General features: G+C 33.8%; 1 protein-coding gene across 1 annotated transcript in view; it reads right to left on the reverse strand.

Moving 5' to 3' along the window:
- Positions 1 to 21,679, reverse strand: part of LOC116027039 — a 34,306-nt gene extending 12,627 nt beyond the window's left edge. Inside the window, exons 1-2 of the mRNA XM_031268465.1 lie at positions 18,289 to 21,679; positions 17,572 to 18,158 (exon numbers count right to left, since the gene is read on the reverse strand). Of these exons, the coding sequence (XP_031124325.1) occupies positions 17,572 to 18,158; positions 18,289 to 21,679 (3,978 nt within the window). The remainder of the gene's footprint in view (positions 1 to 17,571; positions 18,159 to 18,288) is intronic.
- Positions 21,680 to 24,192: the final 2,513 nt, after the last annotated feature.

The following is a 24,192-nucleotide window of genomic DNA, read 5'->3' on the forward strand; positions in this document are numbered from 1 at the left end:
CCACACACACACACATGTATAGTTGTATGCGTGTATAACGAGGTAAACTCGAGTCTAAATTTTTAAACTCAATTTAACTTAGTATTATATTTATTTCAAAATCAAATTTAAATTATTCAAAGTTTGAGCTCAGTTCAATTCATTTTCACCAATACCGATAGCTAAATAATTGCGAAGTGACATATCAAGAGAGAATTATTTGGTTAGTCAGTCCTGACCTTCATTACCATAAGTTTAGACTAATCATTAATCTTGGCCCTTTCGATATCTACTTTTTGGATTGCAAATCATGGCCTTAATAAATGTGATTACAATTAGCCACATACATGACAGTGACGACAAATGTATAGTTTGGATAATTTTTTAAGTGATTAAATTATATAGATAGAAAATATTTATATAAAATATTAATTGGCTTTTCAATTCGTTTTATTAGAAATATACATTACATTGACAATTTTAATTATTTAAAAAATTAAAGTATAAATATTTAATAAAAATAATTGAAATCACATCACTATTACCATTCAAAGCAGAAGGTCACTGATTTCAGTACTCTCATCCCAATCAAAGATATTTGCATAATCATGTTGAGCAGATACTATGGCCATGTTTGGTAAATGGCTGTTAGCTGATTGGTTGGCTGTTTGGGTTAGAAGGTATGATTTGTTGATAACATTAGCTGATTGTAGAAAGTTGTTTGATAGATTAGCTGTTAGCTAATAGCTGTTTGGTATAATTTCTTTTCACAAAAAGCTAATTGAAAAGGCTACTTTGAGTAGCCTTTTGAATTTTAGCATTTTGGAGTTACAAAAAGCTTATTAACCAAACAACTAATAGTGGTCAAATAAGCTAAAATTGGCTGATAGGCTGATTATTTACCAAACAGGACCTATATATAGATAGGGTTAGATTGTAGTCACCAAAAAAATAATTAAAATATAAATATGTTTCTTTTTTTTTTTTTGTTAGACTACAAGGTGTCCCGACTCCTGAGCATGCCTTAACTGTCTTTAAGCTCGTACTATATTCAAATTAATCATCGTTCGCACTAGACTGGCCCAATTAAGGGGCAAAGTGTTGTAAAATAGTATTAGATTTATCTCCAATACACTATTTAACCATTATGAATGATATACGAGATGCCTACTTATTCTACATCATCTACCTTTTATTATTATTTTTATTTATTGTATATAATTTTAATAATAATTAAATTATTATTATTATTATTATTATTATTATTATTATTATGTAATTTAACAATGGTCAAATATACAAAATAAATATAATTAATTTAATTACAATTTATAATTTGTAAAATAATTAATTATAACATTAAATACAACTTATTAATGAAAATTTAATGAAATATTAAAATAATACAAGTTTGGTGTGAATAAATATATAAATATATGGACTTTACTATATGTATTATACTATGATAATACATCTTCATCCTTTGTAGTATTGTAATTATACTAGAAAGACCTCTGTATTATACTGAAAGATGATTAATAATAGATCGATGATTTTCTCTATATCTCGTCTTCTCTTTATTTTAATATATTCATATTATCTTCTTACCATCTGAATGATAAAATAATTCATGAGAAGATACGTACGTCCGATTTCACAACAAACTTCAAATAAACAATATTAAACAAAATATAAAAACACTACAACTTCTAATAATTGGAAATGAAAAAAGAAATGATTAAGCAAATGTATAGTAGAAGGAAACAAGAATTAAAATGGTTTTTTTTTAAAGAAAAAACAATATTTTTAGCCCATGAATTGTTTCACTTTTAAAAAATTGGTCTCTGCTAGTTAATTTAAGTAGATGTAGCCTATTAATTGTCCATTATGTTATATTTTTAGTCCCTAGGATTATATAATTACCAAACTCCGTTAGTAAACTCTTTTTGTGAGATTATTTTTGTCAATAATTAAAAATCAATATCCATGGTTAAAGTTTCATCCTCTCTATGTAAATGTCATTTTTAATGGTGTATTGATTCTAAATTAAATGACAATAACAATATCATATGTTAATAGAATTTGACAATTATATAATACTAGGAACTAAAATGAAACATTATGAATAATTAAGGGACTGAATTTATTTAAATCAAATTATAAAAACTAAATTTCCAAACGTTAAACAATTCAAGGGTGAAAAATATCGTTATTTTTCTAAAACTAAAATAAAAAATACAAGTGCATAGTTTGCATTTTGCAAACACGAATGATATTCACAAAGAACAAAAAAAATAAAGAGAGGGATAGTGGTGGATACACTAGTATTTTTTTTTTTTTTTAATAATTCAAATTTTCAACTTCATCATATTATATCCTAGATTTCATGAATCCACCCCAAAATTTATGAAAGAGGTAAATTCTGAGTTGCTCAAATGATTTCAAGTTCTCCACCACGTGTACACTTCTATGTACAAGAGGTCATCACCACCACTAATTGGTCAAAGTTCTCCAATGACTCATCAAAATTTCAATGGAATTTAAACTCACACGCTATCACTGGTCTGGTGCACTAGTGTTTGTAAATGCATGATTTACTTTCCTTTTTTTTAAAAAAAAAAAAATTGATCTCCAAATGTCCTAATACACTAGCATTCGGACATATAAAGTTGTTATGCCCCAATATGCAATATACACATTGAGATTTATGTGACATCTCCAATGTCCCCATTAAGGATTCCCTTATAATGGAAACCAACAAGTTAAAACATGTAATGATGATATTTCACTATGCTTGGAGTTGAATTCAACTTTAATACCATGATATTTTATATTATTCTTTATTGTGGAAATGTATTCTATATTTTTTTAATATTCAAAAAGATTGTGTATCATTATTGACCACATACCTAAAAGTAATATGAAGTATGAAACATGGTTGTATGGTACTCCATTTTTAATGTATAATGTTACCTGAATTAAAATATTTGTATCAAATTGTTAATGTAATTGAAATCGACCAATTTATGATTATTAAAAAAAAATAGCAACGATAATTGAATCAAACTTTTTACTATGTGAAGTGAGTTTACATAATCAACTCATGGTGAAATCGATGGGTCAATAGAAAGTTATGGTATATCATTGAGTAACAATATTTGTTGAAAAATGTAACATAAAAAGCATTTTTCATAAAACCTCCTTCCATGCACTTAAAAAATATTTTCATCTTAGCTTTAACTTGCCACATACATTTAGGAGAGTATATTTAATGTATTAATCAAGAGATATATTCTATTTCCATCATAATAATATTTTTCTTATTTTTCTCATAATAAATGTAAGATATTTTAGATAATAAAATTATTTATGTTTCATTTCAATATAATAAGAAAGATCATTCTTAGAGATGGAAGGAGCATGAAATAATATTTATTATATGCCACATTGTCAAATACACCCTCAATCTCATTTTATATATTTGGTACAATTAACGATAGTTGAATCAAGTTATTTACAATTTTAATTTTTTTATAATATTTAATTTAATATTAGTATTTAAAATTTATATATTTAAATATTTTATTAAAAATACTATTAAATACAAAATTTAATTTAAGATTTATAAGAAATTTTTTTAAAAGTAAAGAATAAGGAATTTGTTTGACCCGTGAATATTAGGTAAGGCAGATAAAATGGTAAGAAGAAGCAATGGTTTTTTTGAGTTTTTTTTTTTTTTTTTTTTGAACTATTGATCATGTTACATGTAGTATCTGTTCATATACTTTGTCAACATACTGAAGCCCAACAAGTCAAAATCGTCTCTACTGAGGCTCGAACCCATGACCTCCCATTTGACAGTTTTTATTGAGTTAATTCTATTTTTTCTCCTAGATTTATATGTGACATTTCACTTTTAATCTTTTCTTTTTCAGAACATTCCATGTTTGTCCTAGTATTATTATGACACGCTAATATTAAGACCAACAAAAAATGTTATAGAAAAAATTGACTAAAAATGGAATAACTTATTTTTCATTTAAAACAGATTTGAATAGTAATTTTCAATAAAGTGAAATAATTTCAATATATCTTTGCAAGAAGCTTATTGGCCGGTGATAAGTGGTTCTCCTCTTCCCTTTGAAAAGTAAGGGTGCATCTCGCGAGTTGTTAGTGCTCCTATAAAGAATCTGGAGTGGAACTCTCTGGACTTTGACTCACTACTGCCTCATAGTTTTCACGCACTATCGTCAGCTTATCACTCGCCGTTGGTGTAACACACGCACAATCTTGCGCTTGTAATTTCATCAAGAACTACCTTTTCTCTTTTACTTTTTTTTTTTTTTTTGAAAGAGTCAATTTTAAATTACTTTTTTTAATATTAATTTTCTTTCTGACTTTTGGTAGACCATTCTCCATTCCAAGATTCCTGAAGAATTGTGTGGTTATTTATAGTAGGAAAATTATTTAGGGTAGGAAAATGACACCTTTTTTTTAGGTCTTCCCCGGTGGTTGGTTTTAAAGAAATTTTGGAACAGTAAAACTCAATGAATCGATTTTTATGAAATGAGAAATGATTTTTTTTAAGTTCTTTTTCTAGCAAATTAAAATTTTTTACAGGTTGGGTGGACCCCACTGGGAAAGGTTACTGCGCCTCACACGTGAGGCGCAGTTTTCGCGCCCTGGCGGGTGCGTAATTTTTTTATTTTTTTTTCAGTTTTGTTGTTTTCTTTTGTTTTTTCCTTTTATTTTTTTTCCTCTACCCCCATTTCCTCTTTCCTAATCACACTTATAAAAACGGATCGTTATACCGTGGACCCTGGTCCGAAACCATCTGTATTGTTACGGGGTTTTCTCTTTTTTTTTTTCTTTTAAATTAAAATATAACTGTAATTTGAACAACAACAAAAACAGTGACTAAGAAGCAAGAACAAAAAAAGACACACAAATTCATCAGATTACAAAAACACATACTACAAAAGTTGAATATTTAAACAACATTGTGAAATTTGAAAAACATGGAATATAAGAGATAATAGTTGGGCTTATATTATGTGTATCCTAACATCCGAATGCACAAACACAGCAGAACATGTGTTACTAACATGAATATACATGACGTTTGCCTAGAATACACAGAATATTGACACAAAATACACAAAACACATCCTCCTAACATTCGAATGTTACTAACATGAATACACAAAACGGTTGCCTAGAATACACAAAACGTTTGCCTAGAATACACGGAATATTGACACAAAATACACAGAACTCATCATCCTAACATTCGAATGCACAAACACATCACAACATGTGTTAATAACATGAATACACAGAACGGTTGCCTAGAGTACATAAAATATTGACACAAAATACACAGAACTCATCTTCCTAAACATTCGAATGCACAAACACATCACAACCTGTGTTACTAACATGAATACACAGAATGATTGCCTAGAATACACAGAACGATTGCTTAGAATACACAGAACTCATCTCCTAACATTTTGGTACGGGGTGCACAATGCATTGTGCACCCTGGTCCACGATATAAATTGCCTACAAAAACTCCTCAAAAATCATACCAAAGTTTAACTATTGAGGAAGGCCTGAATTAATAATCGATTTAGTCTCACAATTATTAAAATTTTACTATTTTAATCATCGACTTTCAAACTTGTTGAATTTTATCCCTAATTATGTAATTTTTTAAATCTAAAATAGTCCTTTGTCCAAACCAAAATAATTCTTATTAGGACCATTTTAGGTAACAATTGCACAGTTGTGAATGAAATTGAACAAGTTTGAAAGTCGAACAACAAAGTGGTGAAATCCTAATATATAATTGATGAACCAAATTGGTTATTAACTCTTTCTTCCTAAACTATATGTTTATAGTGATTTTTTGTATTGAATTATTCATATATCTATATTAGTTCCTTCTATTATTTAAAAAGTGATAATTTTCATCTTCTCTATTAAATGAGTGTTACGATTGTTAAAAATATGAACAAAATAGGTATTTTATTTAATTTTTTTTCAAAAAATTATTACTTATATATGAAAATTAGAATTAATGTGAAAAATAGCTGACACTAGTTGTAAATATTATAATTATAATTTAAGCTAATGTTAGTAACAGAATTAAGACTTGAACACAAATAATTCACGATTGCTAATTTTCTGTTTAAGTCTTAAATATGTTACTAGCATTAACTTAAAATTATAATTAAAATATTTGCAAATGATGTATGTTTTTTTCGCATATATTTTAGGTCCCACATATAAACAATAATTTGTCGGAGAAGAAAAGTGACTTCAAATTTTTATTTTGCCTTTATTTCTAATAGAACAAAACTCCATTTAACATAGATGAAGAAAATCTTCACTTTTAAAATAATTGAAGGGACTATGGCAGATGCATGAATAATTATGGTGAGAAAAGTGCAAAAATCATACAATTCAAGGGGGAAATAGCTATTTTACTTTTATAGTAAAATAAATGGAGCACATCATTTTCTCTGTTGAAATTTTTGAATTTAAATGGACTTTGATGAGTTCCATGTTGCATTCTTGCATGCCAAGAAAAGTAGCTTTTTTTTTTGTTTTCTTGTTATAGTATTCCCACCAGAAAAGAAGTGTTGTGAGGTGTGACCTAAACCTACCATGTTAGTTTTGTTGATTTTATGTTTCAATTCATTGTATGCATGTTATGTATGAAAATATGTTTTGTTGGGCAACTTAAGTCCCTTCAACTAACTCAAATCCATTTAACTAAACCAACTTAAATTGAATATAATATGAAAATATATAAAGGAATGTAAATTTCGAAGAGAAATGGATCGATCAATAATTCAGTGAATTAAATTGAATTTTTGTTAACAAATAACTGATCAATTAATCATGTATTTTAATTGATACACTAAAATTATAACAGTTCAATTTTTATTTATTGTGTTGTAAGAATTTTGTTTAATATTTGACTAATATTTCAGTTAATCAATTATTGATTCAATTAATTTGAAAATATAAATCTAAATTTGATTAACGATTAATATATTTTAGCTTGATGGTTAATCAAGTTAAAACCAAACTGGTGAAAACCTTTAATTGAATTATAAACTCACATATAAACAAAACCCTAAATTATCTTTTTTTTTTAATATAAGTAATTAAGTATATATGTATTGCCTTTAGAATTCAAAGCTAGTGTGAATCTGTTAATTTCTTAGTATTGATTTTCATTATTTTTCTATGGTGTTAGTCACTTTTTTTTTTTTTTTAAAGAAAGAAACCTCTCAACCACTATCCAATGGATGGTGTGTAGTAGATACGTTAAGAATGAGCCATGGTAAGCTAGCGGAAGGGGTGAGAATCAGGCTAATAGACTAGAAGGGATTTGGTGAGCCAATAGATGATTTTTAAGGGGAGCAAAGATACTCTATTTATATTGTTGAAGGACTCACATATGGTTAACAAATAGACGGTATCGGGCAGTCTTATTTTTTTGCCACACACGTCACACGTGTCCCCCACTACTTTGTTTCATGTGCACTCACATACATTATACATAAGTGGAGTGTCCTGCCTTTAGAACATAAGATCTTGAGCGACTTGATTGTCTAGAACTTGTGTTATTATGCTTGAGATTGTGGGTTCAAACCACATGGCCTCAAGCATAAAAACACAATTTCTAGACCACCAAGCCATCGTCCATTTGTCAGCTATCCGTAAGTCCATCACAAATCATTTATTGGCCCCATCCTATACCTCTATACCCAATTCTAACAAAACCATCACCCTCCATATTGATCCAAGTATATATATATAAGGATTTGAAATCAACTTTCTTTTAATACTAGTCATAAATATGCGAGTTGTGGGAAATATCGTGTCCAATGACTAAACAATATTGTTAGTAATTAAAATTTACAAATTAAATACACATCTCAAATCTTGATAAAAAGAACATTAAAAGAAGGAAAATGTTAGTTGACCATTTAAAACCACTCAATTTTTGTCCTGCCTTGATGTGACAAATTTTGTATGTTTAATTTTTTATTTCAAATATCAACTTATTACAAATTGTCACCTCACGGAGTGGAAAAAAAAATTGAGTGATTTTTGTAGAGACATCTAACATTGTCTTTAAAATAACTATTTAATTAAATAGTTAACCAGATATATATATAATTAGTCGATTAGGTATCCTTAGATATTATGTCCGCACATGTCTCAACCAATAATAAATTAGCACATCATCATTTTAAATAGTAAACTGAAAGGGGGAATGGGATGCTTAAATCCTATCTCTAATAAACCAAGTTGATAATATTGGTTATCCATCAGTAGTCCCCTGGCTAAACTATCTATAAACATATATTTAACAGTCAATGAATAAATACCACATGCAAATAATTAGGAAATATAATGCTTAATGACTATTAATTTTCAATTTAATACTACATTAAAAACATGAGCATTAACGCGGTATCCAAATGTGTGGTTAAAAATATATGGATGGAATTCATGGAAAAGGTAAAAGATGTTTAGAGCAAAAATGTCAAAACTATAAAATACGAAGCACAAATTAAAGTATACATTTTATAATTTGACACCCTCCATTTCTCTCAACGATATAACCACAACTCTCCCTTACCTACTTTGGAAACGGCATACATTTTTTGTATATATTAATTTAAACCATAACAAATCTAAAATCGAAATACTTAGTGGTAGCGTAAATTAGATTAGAGCGGTATGAGTTTAAAATTACACGAGGTAAATGAGTAGATGAGAATGTATTAATAAGACAAGTGTAAGTTAGTCGATTGGCATGATGCAAGTCAGAGTTAATCAATTGGTTACAAGTCAAGAGTTTAATACAATGAGTAATAGAAAACAAGAAATAATCATCTGGCTAGATAATGTTGAATTTTTTTTAATAGCAAAAATGACATTTTAAACGGTTATTTTTGTGGTATAAATATATGTTGGGTCCACTTTTGATTTGAGTCGGGTCAAAATGCATTCAGGTTCTTCGTAGTGAGACGAATAATAAATTGATATATTGTACGTTCAAAATGTACGATAATGAGTAAATGAGAAATTGATTATCAAAGTAAACTCATTTTCAAACCAGCTTTGTTGGCATGAGTAGTGGTTGCGCGCTCTCATCCCATAAAAGATGTATGGTTAGCACTTTGCCCCTTACTCCTAGATGCTTTGTTGAGCCGAGGAGTGGAGGCCCTTGGGGTTGGGATTCAACGGATATCTCGTGGTTAGGCGATATGCCCTAACTTTTGCAGATGACCTTTTGCTTTCTCTCACATGTCTTCTTTCTCTTCTATGTGGTTATCTCACCCTAAAAAACTGTGGAAAGAATACTGGTGTGGATGCTCTAACAGGTGATTTGATTCCCAATGTTAGTTTGATGTGTTGCACTCCCCATTGGTGGAGAGAGGAAGCTAGTCAATTGGCTTAACTAGACAGTCTAACCTCGTGTTAGTCCTAGTCTGGTGCTATTCTTCTCAACATGTTAATAATAGGCTTCTCCTGACCTATCAACACACTGTACTCAACAATATTCTGGTCAATTCGCCATGAAACATTGTGCTCGTGGTCCAGCTCTCTTAGATTTATTATTTCAGTTATTGTGAAAGTTGAACTTTCCTATAACTTTGTGATTAAGTTTTTAATTTGCTCTCAAAATCAAATAAAAATATTTGGCTTTAGTTTGCCCTATAAAACAAATCAAAATATTTAAATTTGATATTGGCTTAGAGTAAAATTCCAAAATCAAAATACTCAATTTGGGTTTTATTTTTTATTTAAACAAAATCGAACTCTTACATAATTACAGATCAACTCTTAAAATTTAAACAATATATTATTTAGTCTACATATACACACATATTTGTTTTCTAGTTTGGTTGAGTTGAAAATAGAAAAAATCGACAAATTAATCAAATGATATTGGTAAAATAACCAAACTAACCAAATAATTTAATATTTCGATCAGTGCAACTCAAAATAGTTAAATATTTCAATATACTCAATCGATTGCTTATCCTCGCATTATTATTACACAAATTTCACAAAAAATCATGGTCGATGTTTTCACAAAGGCTCAAAAACACAAAAAAACTTTTGCCTCGAAAGAAATGTTCAAGTGAGTAAATATGATTCTCATACTTAAAAATAATAAGTTCAATTATTAGCAAAACCTTGTTAATCAAACTCATTGTATAAAATCTTCTTTGTTTAATTTACCTCTCTTACATGATTGGTTGTTTTTCTCGTTGGGAGCATGACAAAAACGTATCATCCAATTAAGATATATACTTACCAACATTTGCCCTTTTCAAAGTTGCAACATATTTGTCAAAGAGTTTGTGTCTTATTGATAGAATCGGAATTACATTGAAATTTCTCCTCATTTAAAAATTTTCAAAGTCATAGCAACGTTTTTGAAGGGTTAAGACTTAAGAGGAAAGTAATAAGTGTATGCTTATTGGATGAAATTGTCATCATATATTTTGATTTTATATAAGGAAAAAATAGTAAAAAGTATCATTAATTTTTTTCTTAATCAATCAGATCGAGCAGAGCATATCACATCAATTGAGAGTACAAATGGAATTAAAAATTGCAAATAAATGTAGTATTATTCGATTTAAAATGGAGGCAAAATAATTTTTTTTAAAGAAAACTATTTTCTGATCTTAATGTTTATCTTCTAGCATGTCAATAAAACTATTTATATTAAGTTCCTAGCCGTAAATTGCCTAACCCACCTTACATTTAAAAATATTTTATTTGTTTGATCACAAATTTATTCGATCAGTCAACTAATTTAAGACCACACACCCAAATTAATCATGTTTGTGATTGAAAAAATATCTAAGGGAGACAAAGCACTTTGGTACCAGCAGTCAACTAATTTAAGACCACACACTCAAATTAATCATGTTCGTGCATGGTACGATCTCTAAGGGAGACAAAACACTTTGGTTAAATTAGATCGAAGAAATACACGTCGTCTCATTCACACCACATGAGTGTAATAAAATAAATATTATTGTCATATTAAGAAAAGTGAATATTCAGAGGAAAATGTAGCACCACATGTAATATTAATTTAATTAAATGACTTTATTAATTTGGTGCATTATTTAGCATTAATCCACATAGACTTTCCATACCATGGCATTAAATTATAGAATGACTTTGGCACATCGTCACCTGTCAGTCCTTGTGCCTAAATTACATTAAAAATGTGTCTACTTGAATTGGTTGCAGGGTGGTGACAACAGGCTGACAGCCCACCACAAATTTGATTCTCAAAAATCAAAATTCAAAGCGGATCCAAGTTTGACTCCCGATGAAAGTAATTTATTGACATTCTTAGTTTGAGCTGATCAACTATAAACAATTTAGGTTGATTTATTTTTATAGTATTTTTGAATAGTGATTTCATGTTTTCCTCGTCACCCAAAATAAAAATATAAATTCAAAGCCAATGTCAATAATATAAATTCAAAGCCAATGCCAATGGTGCTTTTGATATATATATATATATATATATATATATATATATATATATATATATATATATATACACACACACACATACATACATACACACCAATTGTTCAAATGCGGATAGTACTTTTTGTGCGGTCGGTGCAAATTCACCATTAGATATGCAAAAATACACCACACAGTGTTAAAAATGCACCAATGCATTTATGCATCACAAAATGTACCTCGCACAAAAAAAATGCACAACACCTAATGATGCACTTCTGAATATTTTGTGTTGTATTTATGCATACTCAACGGTGAGTGTCCGTATGAGAACCTGACCTCGTATGGGAACCTGACCTTATATATATGTGTGTGTATACGCGTGTGCGAGCGTGATCGCCATTAAACTGTCTTAATTACTCTTAATTTACTCGCATGATCATCATAAATATGTTATTATTAAAACTCTGGTCCCCAGGTTAAAAAGAGAAAGCTGTGATAACCATTTAGCACTTGAATGAAGTCATTGATTATGTTATTATAATTGTTTGGTAGAACTTTGTGTAAAACTTGTATTTTATTTTAAATTAATTAAAGATAAATTGTCAACTTTTAGTAAATAAATAGGAGTTAAATTTTATTTTGTTATTTTTTATTTGGCAATGCTACATAACACGTGTAGTGTTTTAAAGTTGGGTCACACTTGTGTGAGACCGTCTCACGGATCTTTATTCGTGAGACGGGTCGGGTCGGGTCGAAACACCATGTAAATGTCACACTTATATGTACAAATGTCATACTTATATGCTCAAATATAATAATAATCAGGAATACAATTTTTGTTACTTATAAGAGAAAAAGTATTACATTTACTCGTATAAGTAACAAAATTTTTATTCATGATTAGTATTACATTTGAGCATATAAGTATTACATTTGTGCGTATAAGTGTTACATTTACATCTTGACCCGACCAGACCCGATTCGTCTCATGGTGAGACGGTCTCACACAAGTTTTTGCCTTTAAAGTTAGGCTCCTAGCTTCTTCTTTTTTTTTTTTCTTTTTTCTTTTTTTAATACTTATATCTTTATTATTTTACAACAAATATGCCATTTATCCCTCTATATTAAAATCTTATTCCCTTTTCCTATTTGTAAACAAAACTTTTTTAATTTTCTATTTTTTTACATGTTCATTTTAAAATATTTATTATCTTTGCTTATTGTCTTTATTTGTTTGTGATTTTTTGTTTGTTTCATATGATTATTATTATCTCTCTCACTCTAAACAATATTATGATTTCACATGTTTTGAGACTTGAGAATATGTATCAATTTTACCAATAACAACAACAACAACACTTTACCTATATCACTTTATCTATATGAGTTGGATAACTTTTAATTTGGCGAAAATTTTAAAAATTAAAAGTGGAAGTGCTAAACGTTCATTGGCACGGATGGATATCCCCGACCAGGGTACCCAGTTAGGAGTACGCCTCGGTACTTGGAGCCCGCGGCTCGACCATGCTGCCCCGAAGACAAGCAGAGCCTAGCGTTTTTGCTGCCTACTAGGTATTGGCAGTCGGGTTGTGGCGCCGGACTGGGTGCAATACTCAGAGACAACCAAATGAAGATCTTTTAGAGATTCTCTCAGATTTGACGCGAGATTTTCTTATTTGACACTAGGCAAGTAGNCACACACACACATACATACATACACACCAATTGTTCAAATGCGGATAGTACTTTTTGTGCGGTCGGTGCAAATTCACCATTAGATATGCAAAAATACACCACACAGTGTTAAAAATGCACCAATGCATTTATGCATCACAAAATGTACCTCGCACAAAAAAAATGCACAACACCTAATGATGCACTTCTGAATATTTTGTGTTGTATTTATGCATACTCAACGGTGAGTGTCCGTATGAGAACCTGACCTCGTATGGGAACCTGACCTTATATATATGTGTGTGTATACGCGTGTGCGAGCGTGATCGCCATTAAACTGTCTTAATTACTCTTAATTTACTCGCATGATCATCATAAATATGTTATTATTAAAACTCTGGTCCCCAGGTTAAAAAGAGAAAGCTGTGATAACCATTTAGCACTTGAATGAAGTCATTGATTATGTTATTATAATTGTTTGGTAGAACTTTGTGTAAAACTTGTATTTTATTTTAAATTAATTAAAGATAAATTGTCAACTTTTAGTAAATAAATAGGAGTTAAATTTTATTTTGTTATTTTTTATTTGGCAATGCTACATAACACGTGTAGTGTTTTAAAGTTGGGTCACACTTGTGTGAGACCGTCTCACGGATCTTTATTCGTGAGACGGGTCGGGTCGGGTCGAAACACCATGTAAATGTCACACTTATATGTACAAATGTCATACTTATATGCTCAAATATAATAATAATCAGGAATACAATTTTTGTTACTTATAAGAGAAAAAGTATTACATTTACTCGTATAAGTAACAAAATTTTTATTCATGATTAGTATTACATTTGAGCATATAAGTATTACATTTGTGCGTATAAGTGTTACATTTACATCTTGACCCGACCAGACCCGATTCGTCTCATGGTGAGACGGTCTCACACAAGTTTTTGCCTTTAAAGTTAGGCTCCTAGCTTCTTCTTTTTTTTTTTTCTTTTTTCTTTTTTTAATACTTATATCTTTATTATTTTACAACAAATATGCCATTTATCCCTCTATATTAAAATCTTATTCCCTTTTCCTATTTGTAAACAAAACTTTTTTAATTTTCTATTTTTTTACATGTTCATTTTAAAATATTTATTATCTTTGCTTATTGTCTTTATTTGTTTGTGATTTTTTGTTTGTTTCATATGATTATTATTATCTCTCTCACTCTAAACAATATTATGATTTCACATGTTTTGAGACTTGAGAATATGTATCAATTTTACCAATAACAACAACAACAACACTTTACCTATATCACTTTATCTATATGAGTTGGATAACTTTTAATTTGGCGAAAATTTTAAAAATTAAAAGTGGAAGTGCTAAACGTTCATTGGCACGGATGGATATCCCCGACCAGGGTACCCAGTTAGGAGTACGCCTCGGTACTTGGAGCCCGCGGCTCGACCATGCTGCCCCGAAGACAAGCAGAGCCTAGCGTTTTTGCTGCCTACTAGGTATTGGCAGTCGGGTTGTGGCGCCGGACTGGGTGCAATACTCAGAGACAACCAAATGAAGATCTTTTAGAGATTCTCTCAGATTTGACGCGAGATTTTCTTATTTGACACTAGGCAAGTAGTATGGCAGATTGAAAGGTTTTCCTACATTCAAATTTGTTAATTTTCCTTATTTCTTTTCTAATGCATGCAAATCTTGTGTAAATACCCCTATGGGCACATTGAAACGGGTTATGAAATTAATTATCTTACAATTACTCTGTCAAAATTCTCTTCCATTATTTTTCCTCTTGTTTTACTATTGTATTGGCCCGACTTTCAGCTACCCCGTGACCATAAAATCAACAGGCACCACCATCTCAAACTTAGGCAAAAGTGGTAAATGGGTGCATTATATTCCTCACAAAAAATATTGTTTTTAAGTTTTTATTTTTTAATTATTTGTTTAAAATTGTTAAACTCATTAGGGCAAGTCACTGCTACATTAAAAAGAGGTGCATGTAGAAGTATAATTAACACCAAATCAACAATAAATTGGTTAACATGTTGAAAATGTAACATAAGGACTCAATTACATTTTTTGTTTATATAGGAGCTTTATTGCATCTTTTTTTTTTCTTTCTTCTTTCGTTAGAATATTTAATTGCAATATTTGTTCAATTTAGGTGTGACATTTTAAATATAATAAAACTTTGACCTATTATTGTTCGGCTAATATGACTCGTACTATAGAAAGAACATACATACTTTTAAACTGCCTTTTGGACATAGCATGACCTACAACAATTTTTCAACACATTTTTAATGTATTTCCAATATTGATTTTTTTTTTTTACATACATCTAGATATGTCGAAAATGACATGAAATTTTTTTATGTACCTTTACGTCAAGAAAAAAAAATATTATAGAAAATTTTGACGTACCAATATTTATAAACAATTTTTTTAAAATAATTAAAAGATTTTCAAAAAAACTAGTAAGTCGGAAATATTTTGGTGGGAATTTAGGAATTTTTTCTACATCCTGATACTTGTGGCGACATTATTGAATTTTCCAACACACTTGTTGACAATAGTATGCATTAAAACCTTCAAAAAAAAATTCACATCCCGAAAGTAAGTTAAGTCAATCTAGTTTCAAAAATCAACACTAAACTATACAATTCTACGCATAAAGAGTCCCCAATGTTCATCCAACTCAAATTATCAATGTTCGTGACAGGAGTCAAATTCACACTTGATTTGTATAAATAAATTAAGTTTTAGTGCTGATCTTATTATAAATATTATATTTATTTATAAGTTACTAGTTTAGATTGGTTTTAATAAATAGTGGACTAATGTTGCATTTTTATTAATATGAATAGGAGTTTTATTTTAGCTATAGTATTAAAATTATTTGATAGTTTTATACATGTAGTTTTAAATAAGTGTTTTAATAATTAAGTTTAGTTAAGTTGTGTCATTAGGTTATAATTATGTTGAATTTAACTTTATTCTATTTTATTTTATTTGTCTTTGATGGACTTGCGCAAAACTGCAAGTTTGCAACAAACTAAAGGGAAAAAAAGGAATTAATTTTGTGGTTGTACGGGAGAATAGAGGCAGAAAGGAAAAAAGAAAGGAATTTTAATTTGGTTTTTGGGGATTCCTTTTAGTGGGAGAGACGAACGAGGAAGGCACGGAGAAAAAGAAGACGATGCAACAAGAACAAGGAAGCTGACTAAGAAGGAAAAATTGCAGCGGAATTTTGAGCTTCAATCGCACCTGTCTCCTTAGGCTTGGATTACTTTTCTTCGTATCATTCTCTTTATCTTATTTTATCAGTTATTTGGTTAAATTCCTAGATTAGTATTTTCATTTCGATGTGTCAAAATTTCTTGAACAATCTATATATTTAATTATGATTATTGGCTAGAACTTTTAATTAGGGATTTGGATTAGCCTTAGATTAGATTAATTGACTACTCCCTAGGTTTGATTCTTTCAATTTCAATTAAATAATTGACCTTGATTATATTTATCTTATGTATTTTAGTTGTGAATTGTGTGACTCGCCATTGCATATTTCTCATTGTTAAGGTTTATAAGAAGAACTGACAGGTGAATTATGAACCTGGACCTCGTAAGATAAACACAATTGATCTAAACTAGATATAGATTTAGGTATTTGTGGTGAAATTTGATTGTTGCTTAGTGGGTTCAAGCTCGACGGAGTCTCAACGGATGATCACAGTTAATTGGATACATCCTAGTAGCTCGACTGAGTATTAAGATATATATGGAACAATTATCACTATAATCGCGCGAATCAGTACTTAGGAGAGCTAGTTAATTTTCTAATAGGTGAACCCAAACGAAAAGAAAGGAAAATCAATTGCAGTTTGTGGTTGTTTTTGGGACGACAGGAAGTGAGGAAGAAAAAAAAGGAAAAATTAATTGTTGTTTTCGGTTCACTGGGTACGGGACTACGGCGGACGAAGAGGAATGGTAGAGAAGGGAATTTAGGGGATTTGCGTAGCAGAGAAGAATTCACGCAAGCTATCGTTCAACGCACAGGTTTGAAATTCTTCTTTAGCGGTTGAATTCTTTCTCTTCGCTTCCACTGAAAAATACTCTGTAGCTCAGTGACATTTTTATTCTTTACAGTGTTAATTTGAATTATGATTATTGGCTAGAAGTTTTAATTAGGGATTTGAATTAGCCTTGGATTAGATTAATTGACTATTCTTCATGTGTTGATATTTCTAACTTTAATTAAATAATTGAACTTGATTATATTTATCTTGTATATTTTAGTTGTGGATTGTGTGATTTTTTTTATTTCATTCGGAGGGGGTTACCCAAGAATACAGATTAGTTGGTAAAACAGACATCACGCCACGATGGGAGGCCACAACTATCGCCATCAAGGAGTCCTAAGATTTCCTTCGGCGGATCCGAGAGGATAATCATCCCTCTCGGGAAATCCTTGGCATGTCTGGCTAGAGAGTCGGCAACCTGATTCTGTTCCCTTACAATGTTTACAATCTGCCATGCTTCGATATTTCGCAGCTCTCTTTTGCAGGCCTCAAGAATATTGTGGGCTGCGATTGTTGGTGGCCTTGAGGAGTTCAAAAAGTTCGTGATGTCGCTGGAGTCAGTTTCAAAAACCACTCTGTTGAGACCCATGTGGATAGCCAGTTGCAATCCTTTGAGTAGAGCCCATGCCTCAGCTTCAAGTGGAGAGCAGTTACCAATATTATATACAAATCCTTGCTTCCAAGTGCCTGTTTCATCCCGTATCACTCCCCCGCAACTGGCTCTGGAGGTATTCCTCTCGACAGAGCCATCCACGTTAACTTTAACAAACCCAGCATGAGGCTTAGTCCAAGACAAACTCTGCCAACTTCTTGTACCCATAGTATCACCAGGGAGATTGGCTTTTGCAAAAGCCTTACTAATTTCATCAACCTTGAGTCCTAATCCAGATTATTTTGGAATGGAGGGGTCTCAGCTCATTCTTGAAAATGGCCTCGTTCCTCCATTTCCAAATCCACCACATCGTAGTTGCGAACATAGTACTCATATTGAGTGGATGTCTGCCATTACCTTTGTTGGCAATTCCTTCCTCTAACCATTTAGCGAAAGGGAACGCCCTGGTCTTCTCAGAGAAGTCTGGGAGAATTCTTTTCCAAACTGCATCCGCTAGTGGGCAAAGGCGCACTACATGTTTTACATTTTCCACCCTATTTGTGCACTGCCAGCATCTATTCGAGTTTGCCATTCCGCGCTTGACTCTATTCTCAATAGTCATAACTCTATTGTGTTTTACTAGCCACAGAAATGTCCTTATGCGGTTGGGGAGTTTTAGCTTCCAGATACTGTTCCATTTCGCTGCTTCTAATGAATTATCATCTCCAATAGCGTTATCGTATGCTGAACTGACCGAGTAGAGGCCAGAAGACTCCAATCTCCATCCCGTGATGTCCGCCATGTTGTGCTCATTGTGCAGGACGCACGCTGCTAGTCTGTTGAGACTCTCTTCTGGGAGTAGCGAATTTAATGTTTCCCAAAGCCAACCCCTGTTTGCATCCCAGTAACTGGAGACCGTTTTATCAAGCTCTGTTGAAGGTACAGTGGTAATGGCTTCTTGGTACAAGGGCCTGTTACCCAGCCATAGATCTTTCCAGAATAACGTGCCTCTGCCGTTTCTTACTGACTTCCTAATTCCATTCTGTAGAACAGGCACCGCTTTAAGAATACCTCTCCAAGCGTTAGACATGTTCGTCTTTGGTTTCCACGTAGTGCAGTCCGTCGATGCAATTGAATACTTCGCTTTGAAAATCCTAGTCCAGAAACAGTCTTCATTCTGAACGAGACGCCATCCAAGCTTAGCAAGAAAAGCCCGGTTCATCGGTTCCAGCTTGCGAATGCCCAGGCCTCCCTGAGCCTTACTTTTGGTGATCACATCCCATTTGACTAAGTGGCACTTCCTTTCGCTATCTTTACTCCCCCATAAAAAGTTGCGGATGATTTTCTCGATGGCTAGAATCACCCCGGTAGGCAGCAGGGTCATTTGCATTGTATAATATGGTATTGTTGATAATACTGATTGCGCCAGAGTATACCTACCAGCAAATGAGAGAGATTTAGACTTCCAGCCTGCCAGCTTTGGTCTAATCCTTTCTATAATCCCAGTGAACGTATCCTTATTTAGTCTCCCATGCAAGGATGGTACACCAAGATACTTGCCCATGTCTGTAACTCTTGGTACTCCTAGTGCCTCACTAATATCCTCCTGTATGGATGGGTTCGTGTTCCTGGAGAAGAACACTGATGACTTGTGGAGGCTGACTTTCTGTCTCGAGTGTGCATAGAAGATTTCTAAACAGTTCTTCATCTCCATGGCCTGTTCGATAGTTGCCTCACCGAATAGAATCAAGTCGTCTGCAAAAAAGAGATGAGAAATATGAGGGCCATTCCTACAAATCTTAATTCCTTTCCATTTGTTGTGTTCTAAAGACTCATTGATAATGTGACTTAGTCTCTCTATGCAAAGTACAAAAAGAAAGGGGGATATAGAGTCTCCCTGTCTTAGTCCTCGTCCTGGTTTAAGCCACTCTAATCTTTGTCCATTCCACATGATTCCTAGCCGGGGTGTGGTGACACATTCTAATATATTTCTAATCCAGCTCTGGTTGAAGCCAATTTCCTTCAGTGTGTCTTCAAGAAACTTCCATGAAAGCCTATCATAAGCCTTTTCTAAATCCAACTTAACCACCATCCAGCCTTTAGATCCTTGCTTGGTTCTCATAGAATGCAAGACTTCTTGGTAGACCAAGATGTTGTCTGTAATTAATCTGCCTGGCACAAAGCTAGTCTGGTGCTGGCCGATCAGTTTCATAGCTATACCTCTCAATCTTGATGCCATAGCTTTTGTTAGCAGCTTGTATGAGGTATTACATAAGCCAATAGGACGAATTTGTTTTACTGAATCTGGGGTTGTCACTTTGGGTATTAAAGAGATCAAGGTGTCGTTCGAACCTGGGGGGAGTTTACCGCTTACAAAAAACTCTTGGGCAGTTCGTACCAAACAGTCACCAGTGATGTTCCATGTTTTTTGGAAGAAACCTGCTGTGTATCTATCAGGGCCTGGGGCCTTACATGGTGCCATATCAAATAAAGCGACTTTAATCTCTTCTTGGTTGAATGGTGCATTAACCGATTCCCAGTCCTCATCCGTTAGCCTTGGAAATTTGCCGGTTAGCAAAGTAAGATTGTCGGTTGACGACTCATCAGTAAACAGCCTAGCAAAGTAGCTCCTAACATGATTCCTAACATTGTTTTCCTCTGTTATCCAGTTGCCATCATCGTCCTTTAACATTTTGATTTTATTGTGACCATTCTTAATCGAAGTCGCAATGTGGTAGAATCTTGTGTTTCGATCCCCTGACGTGATCCACTCTTCCCTGGATCGCTGGTACCAAATCAGTTCCTCTTGGTATAATACTTCCTCCAACTCTAAGCGCAATTTCCGATCCAATCTGATCAACTCTGGTCTCACGCTATTTGCGAGAATTTTCTGTACTCCACCAATTCTGTTCAACAGTCTCTTCTTCTTCTTAAAAACATTCCCGAATGTGTTAGTGTTCCAGACTGTCAATGCCTTAGCTACATTGTTTTTATTGTCCTCCAGACTGCCATCTCTCTTCCAGTTCTGGTGCACCACTGCTAAGAAACTAGGATCCGTAACCCATGCCATGTTGAACCTGAATGTTTTGTTCTTGAGAGACTCTGGTGATGGAGTAGTGGTGATCAGAAGGGGTGTGTGGTCAGAACAAATCATGGGGAGGTGCTCCACCAATGTGTCTGGAAAACGAAGCTTCCACTCAACGTTCCCGAGTGCCCGGTCGAGCCTGGCAGCTTTAAAAGTTGTCGGATTCGTCCCTCTCATCCAAGTGAACTGAGTTCCCATATATCCAAGATCAATAAGTCCTTCTCGAAACAACCAATCATTAAAGTTCGTGCATCTTGCCAATGAGAAACTCTCCGGGTTGTTGACTTCCTCCTGCGATGTAATTGAGTTGAAATCACCTGCCATAAGCCATAGCCCCTGAGAGTTAGAGTTAGCACAAGTTAGATCAGTGAATAATCTTCTCCTCAGATACAGAATCGGGCTCCCATAGATGATTGAGAGCCTCCACCAGCCTGTTTCCTCTAGATACACCTGCAAGGTGATAAATTGGGGGTGAGTGTCAATTATCTCAATGTTAAGAGAATTTTTCCATAGGATCCAGATGCCACCGGAGAAGCCCACTGCTTCTACCCTTACCCACTCGTCATAACCAATACTTGAGCAAATTGAGTTAGCTTGACTGCCAGAAACTTTTGGTTCCAGTAAACAAACTACTGAAGGTTTATGAATCGAAATCAAATGACACAGGGCACGCTTAAAAGACCTAGAAGCCGCGCCCTGACAGTTCCAAATTAGACACAACATGAGAAAGAACGAGGACAAACGCGCCTCACGGGCGCAGGTGACCATCCGCCACAGCACCGCCAAGAATACCCAGACCATCACCATCCTCCATAGCAATATCCGGAAAATTAAAGTCCTCACCACCAGCATCACCCCGATCTGGGGGGTGCTCTTTAGGGGAGTTTTCAAACTCAGTCATAGCAGAGTAATTTGGTTGACCATATGCGTGATTAACCACCGTACTGGTTATATTTTTACCGCGGTTCGATCCTCGGACCACAGTGTGCTCAGCCTCAGCTGCTGCCCGATTAGGAATGCCACCCCTTCTATTTTGCCCTCGGCTGGCGTAATTGGTGACTTGGTGGCCGCCTCGGTATGCCCCCTGGGAACCACCACGAGTGGTGGCTTGGTAACCCCCACGAAAGTTCTGGTAGCCGTCCCGGTTATTATTGTGATGGCCACCACGGTAAGCTTGGTGGTAGTCACTGCGCTCAGCATTCTGATAACCCTTATAGTAGGCAGATTGATTCTGATCCCCTTGATCAGAGCCTCTTCGTTCTTGGTGTGTGCTAGCCTCTCTTTGTAATGGACTCCTCGGTTTGTTCAGATCATTCGTTCTGATTCTGGGCAGAGTATTCTCCGGCTGTTGCGGGGACATTGCTCCCGCCATCTCTTGGTCTTGACCCAGCTCCTCATCAAGATTTTCAAGGGCGGTAAATCGAGATTGGGTCCCCAGTTCTTCCGGGCCGAGATTCCTTCGTACATCTTGTCTGTTGTTGAACGACGGGTCCACCAACGGTGGGTTCGTCCTCCTATTACGATACCTTCTTTCTTTTCGAGATACCAGCATCCATGTTCCATACTTTTCAGAGCTCCACTGCCCAGGAAACCTCGTCCTGACCGCAGCTTGGGTATTACATTCCGTCTGATTAAGGTCCTGTTCTGCAGCATTCGCCTCCTCCTGGCCACATTTCTCATGGCGATGGCCATATTTACCACATTTGAAACACACCAAATGGATCCCCTCATACTCAATTGGCCATTCCTCCATGTTTAGCACAAATTTAGACAGCAGGGGCTTAGTAATATCTAACTGAATACACATTCTTGCGAATTTGCCTTTCGAAGTCAAGCTAGTTGTGTTTTCAATTTTCATAGGGCGACCAATCGAGAGGCCAATCTTCATCAAGAAATCATCTTCAAAGTATTCAATAGGCAATTTAGGAAACCTTACCCATACCAGAACCTTTTCAGTTTTGTTCATCCATGGGCTAAAGTTTGGTTCCCATTCTTGGACGACTAGGTAGTGATCAAGAATCATCCACGGCCCCTCGAATTTGGCAAATTCGTAGTCTTTGAGCGATTCAAATCTTGCTATGTAGTAGTCATCGCTAATGGCGATTAGGTCGAACACGCCTTCCGGCTTCCACATGCGCTGTAGCCTTTGTTGTAGATAGGTGTAATTCACTGTTCTTCCCAAGACTATGATTATCAGTGACCGGCGCCATGGTCGCCGAAGCCTTTCCTTCTCCGCTTTAGTCACTTGGATTATTGGGTAGTCTGATTTGAAATTATTGTCTTCCATGGTGTCGTCCTCCGAAGCTATTTCCTCCTCTTGGGGTTGGAAGCCTTTATTCGCCCATGCATTGTGGGGTGTCGCCAATGGGGTTCTCCAATGGGTCGAGTCCAGAGTTGCCGCATCTGCTGCCATTGGCGTTTCTTGAATCTGTTCTTCGAGGCGAGCCGTCGAAGATGACGATGATGTGTATTCTCTTCCCCTTTTCGATTTCTTTGTACTCCATTCCAATAGATCTTGGTCCTCTGGCGACCGTTGGGTCGCCGCCGGCGAGACTTCCTCAGAGAGCGTTTCTGCTACCATTTCCATATTATTATTATTATTTGGAATCAATAGGAGAGGTAAATTTTGATTTTGGATATTTCTATTATTAAGGTTTATAAGAAGAACTAACAGGTGAATTATGAACCTGGATATCGTAAGATAAACAAAATTGACCTAAACTAGACATAGATTTAGGTATTTGTGGTGAAACTTGATTGTTGCTTAATGGGTTCAATTGATGCTGGTGAGATATCGACGGATGATCACAGTTAATTGGATACAACCTAGTAGCTCAACGGAGTATTAAGATATATATGGAACAATCATCACTATAATCGCATAATCAGTACTTAGGAGAGTTAGTTATTTTATAATAAGTGAACCCAAATCCCTAGTCTTTTATCAATTGGAAATTTTCTTTGCTTTAAACTCTTAAATATTCTTTTTTTTATTAAGTGAATTTCTTTTATTTTTGTTTTCCTCTTATCAACAAAATTGGTTATTTAAGACAACAATTAATTGTGTTCTTCGTGGATTGACCTTGGAATAGGCCAGGCCCCTTTGTATGGGCCTATGTCCAGGCCTAATTAAGGCCTAGCTCGTTTAGTAAAAAGGCCAGGCTTGAACCAATTTCAAAGCCTGTTAAACTAAACAGGTCGCCTAGGCCTATATATACCAAGCTCGGCCTTCAGGT

Source organism: Ipomoea triloba, chromosome 8 (assembly GCF_003576645.1).
Source record: "Ipomoea triloba cultivar NCNSP0323 chromosome 8, ASM357664v1".
Taxonomy (NCBI): Eukaryota; Viridiplantae; Streptophyta; class Magnoliopsida; order Solanales; family Convolvulaceae; genus Ipomoea; species Ipomoea triloba.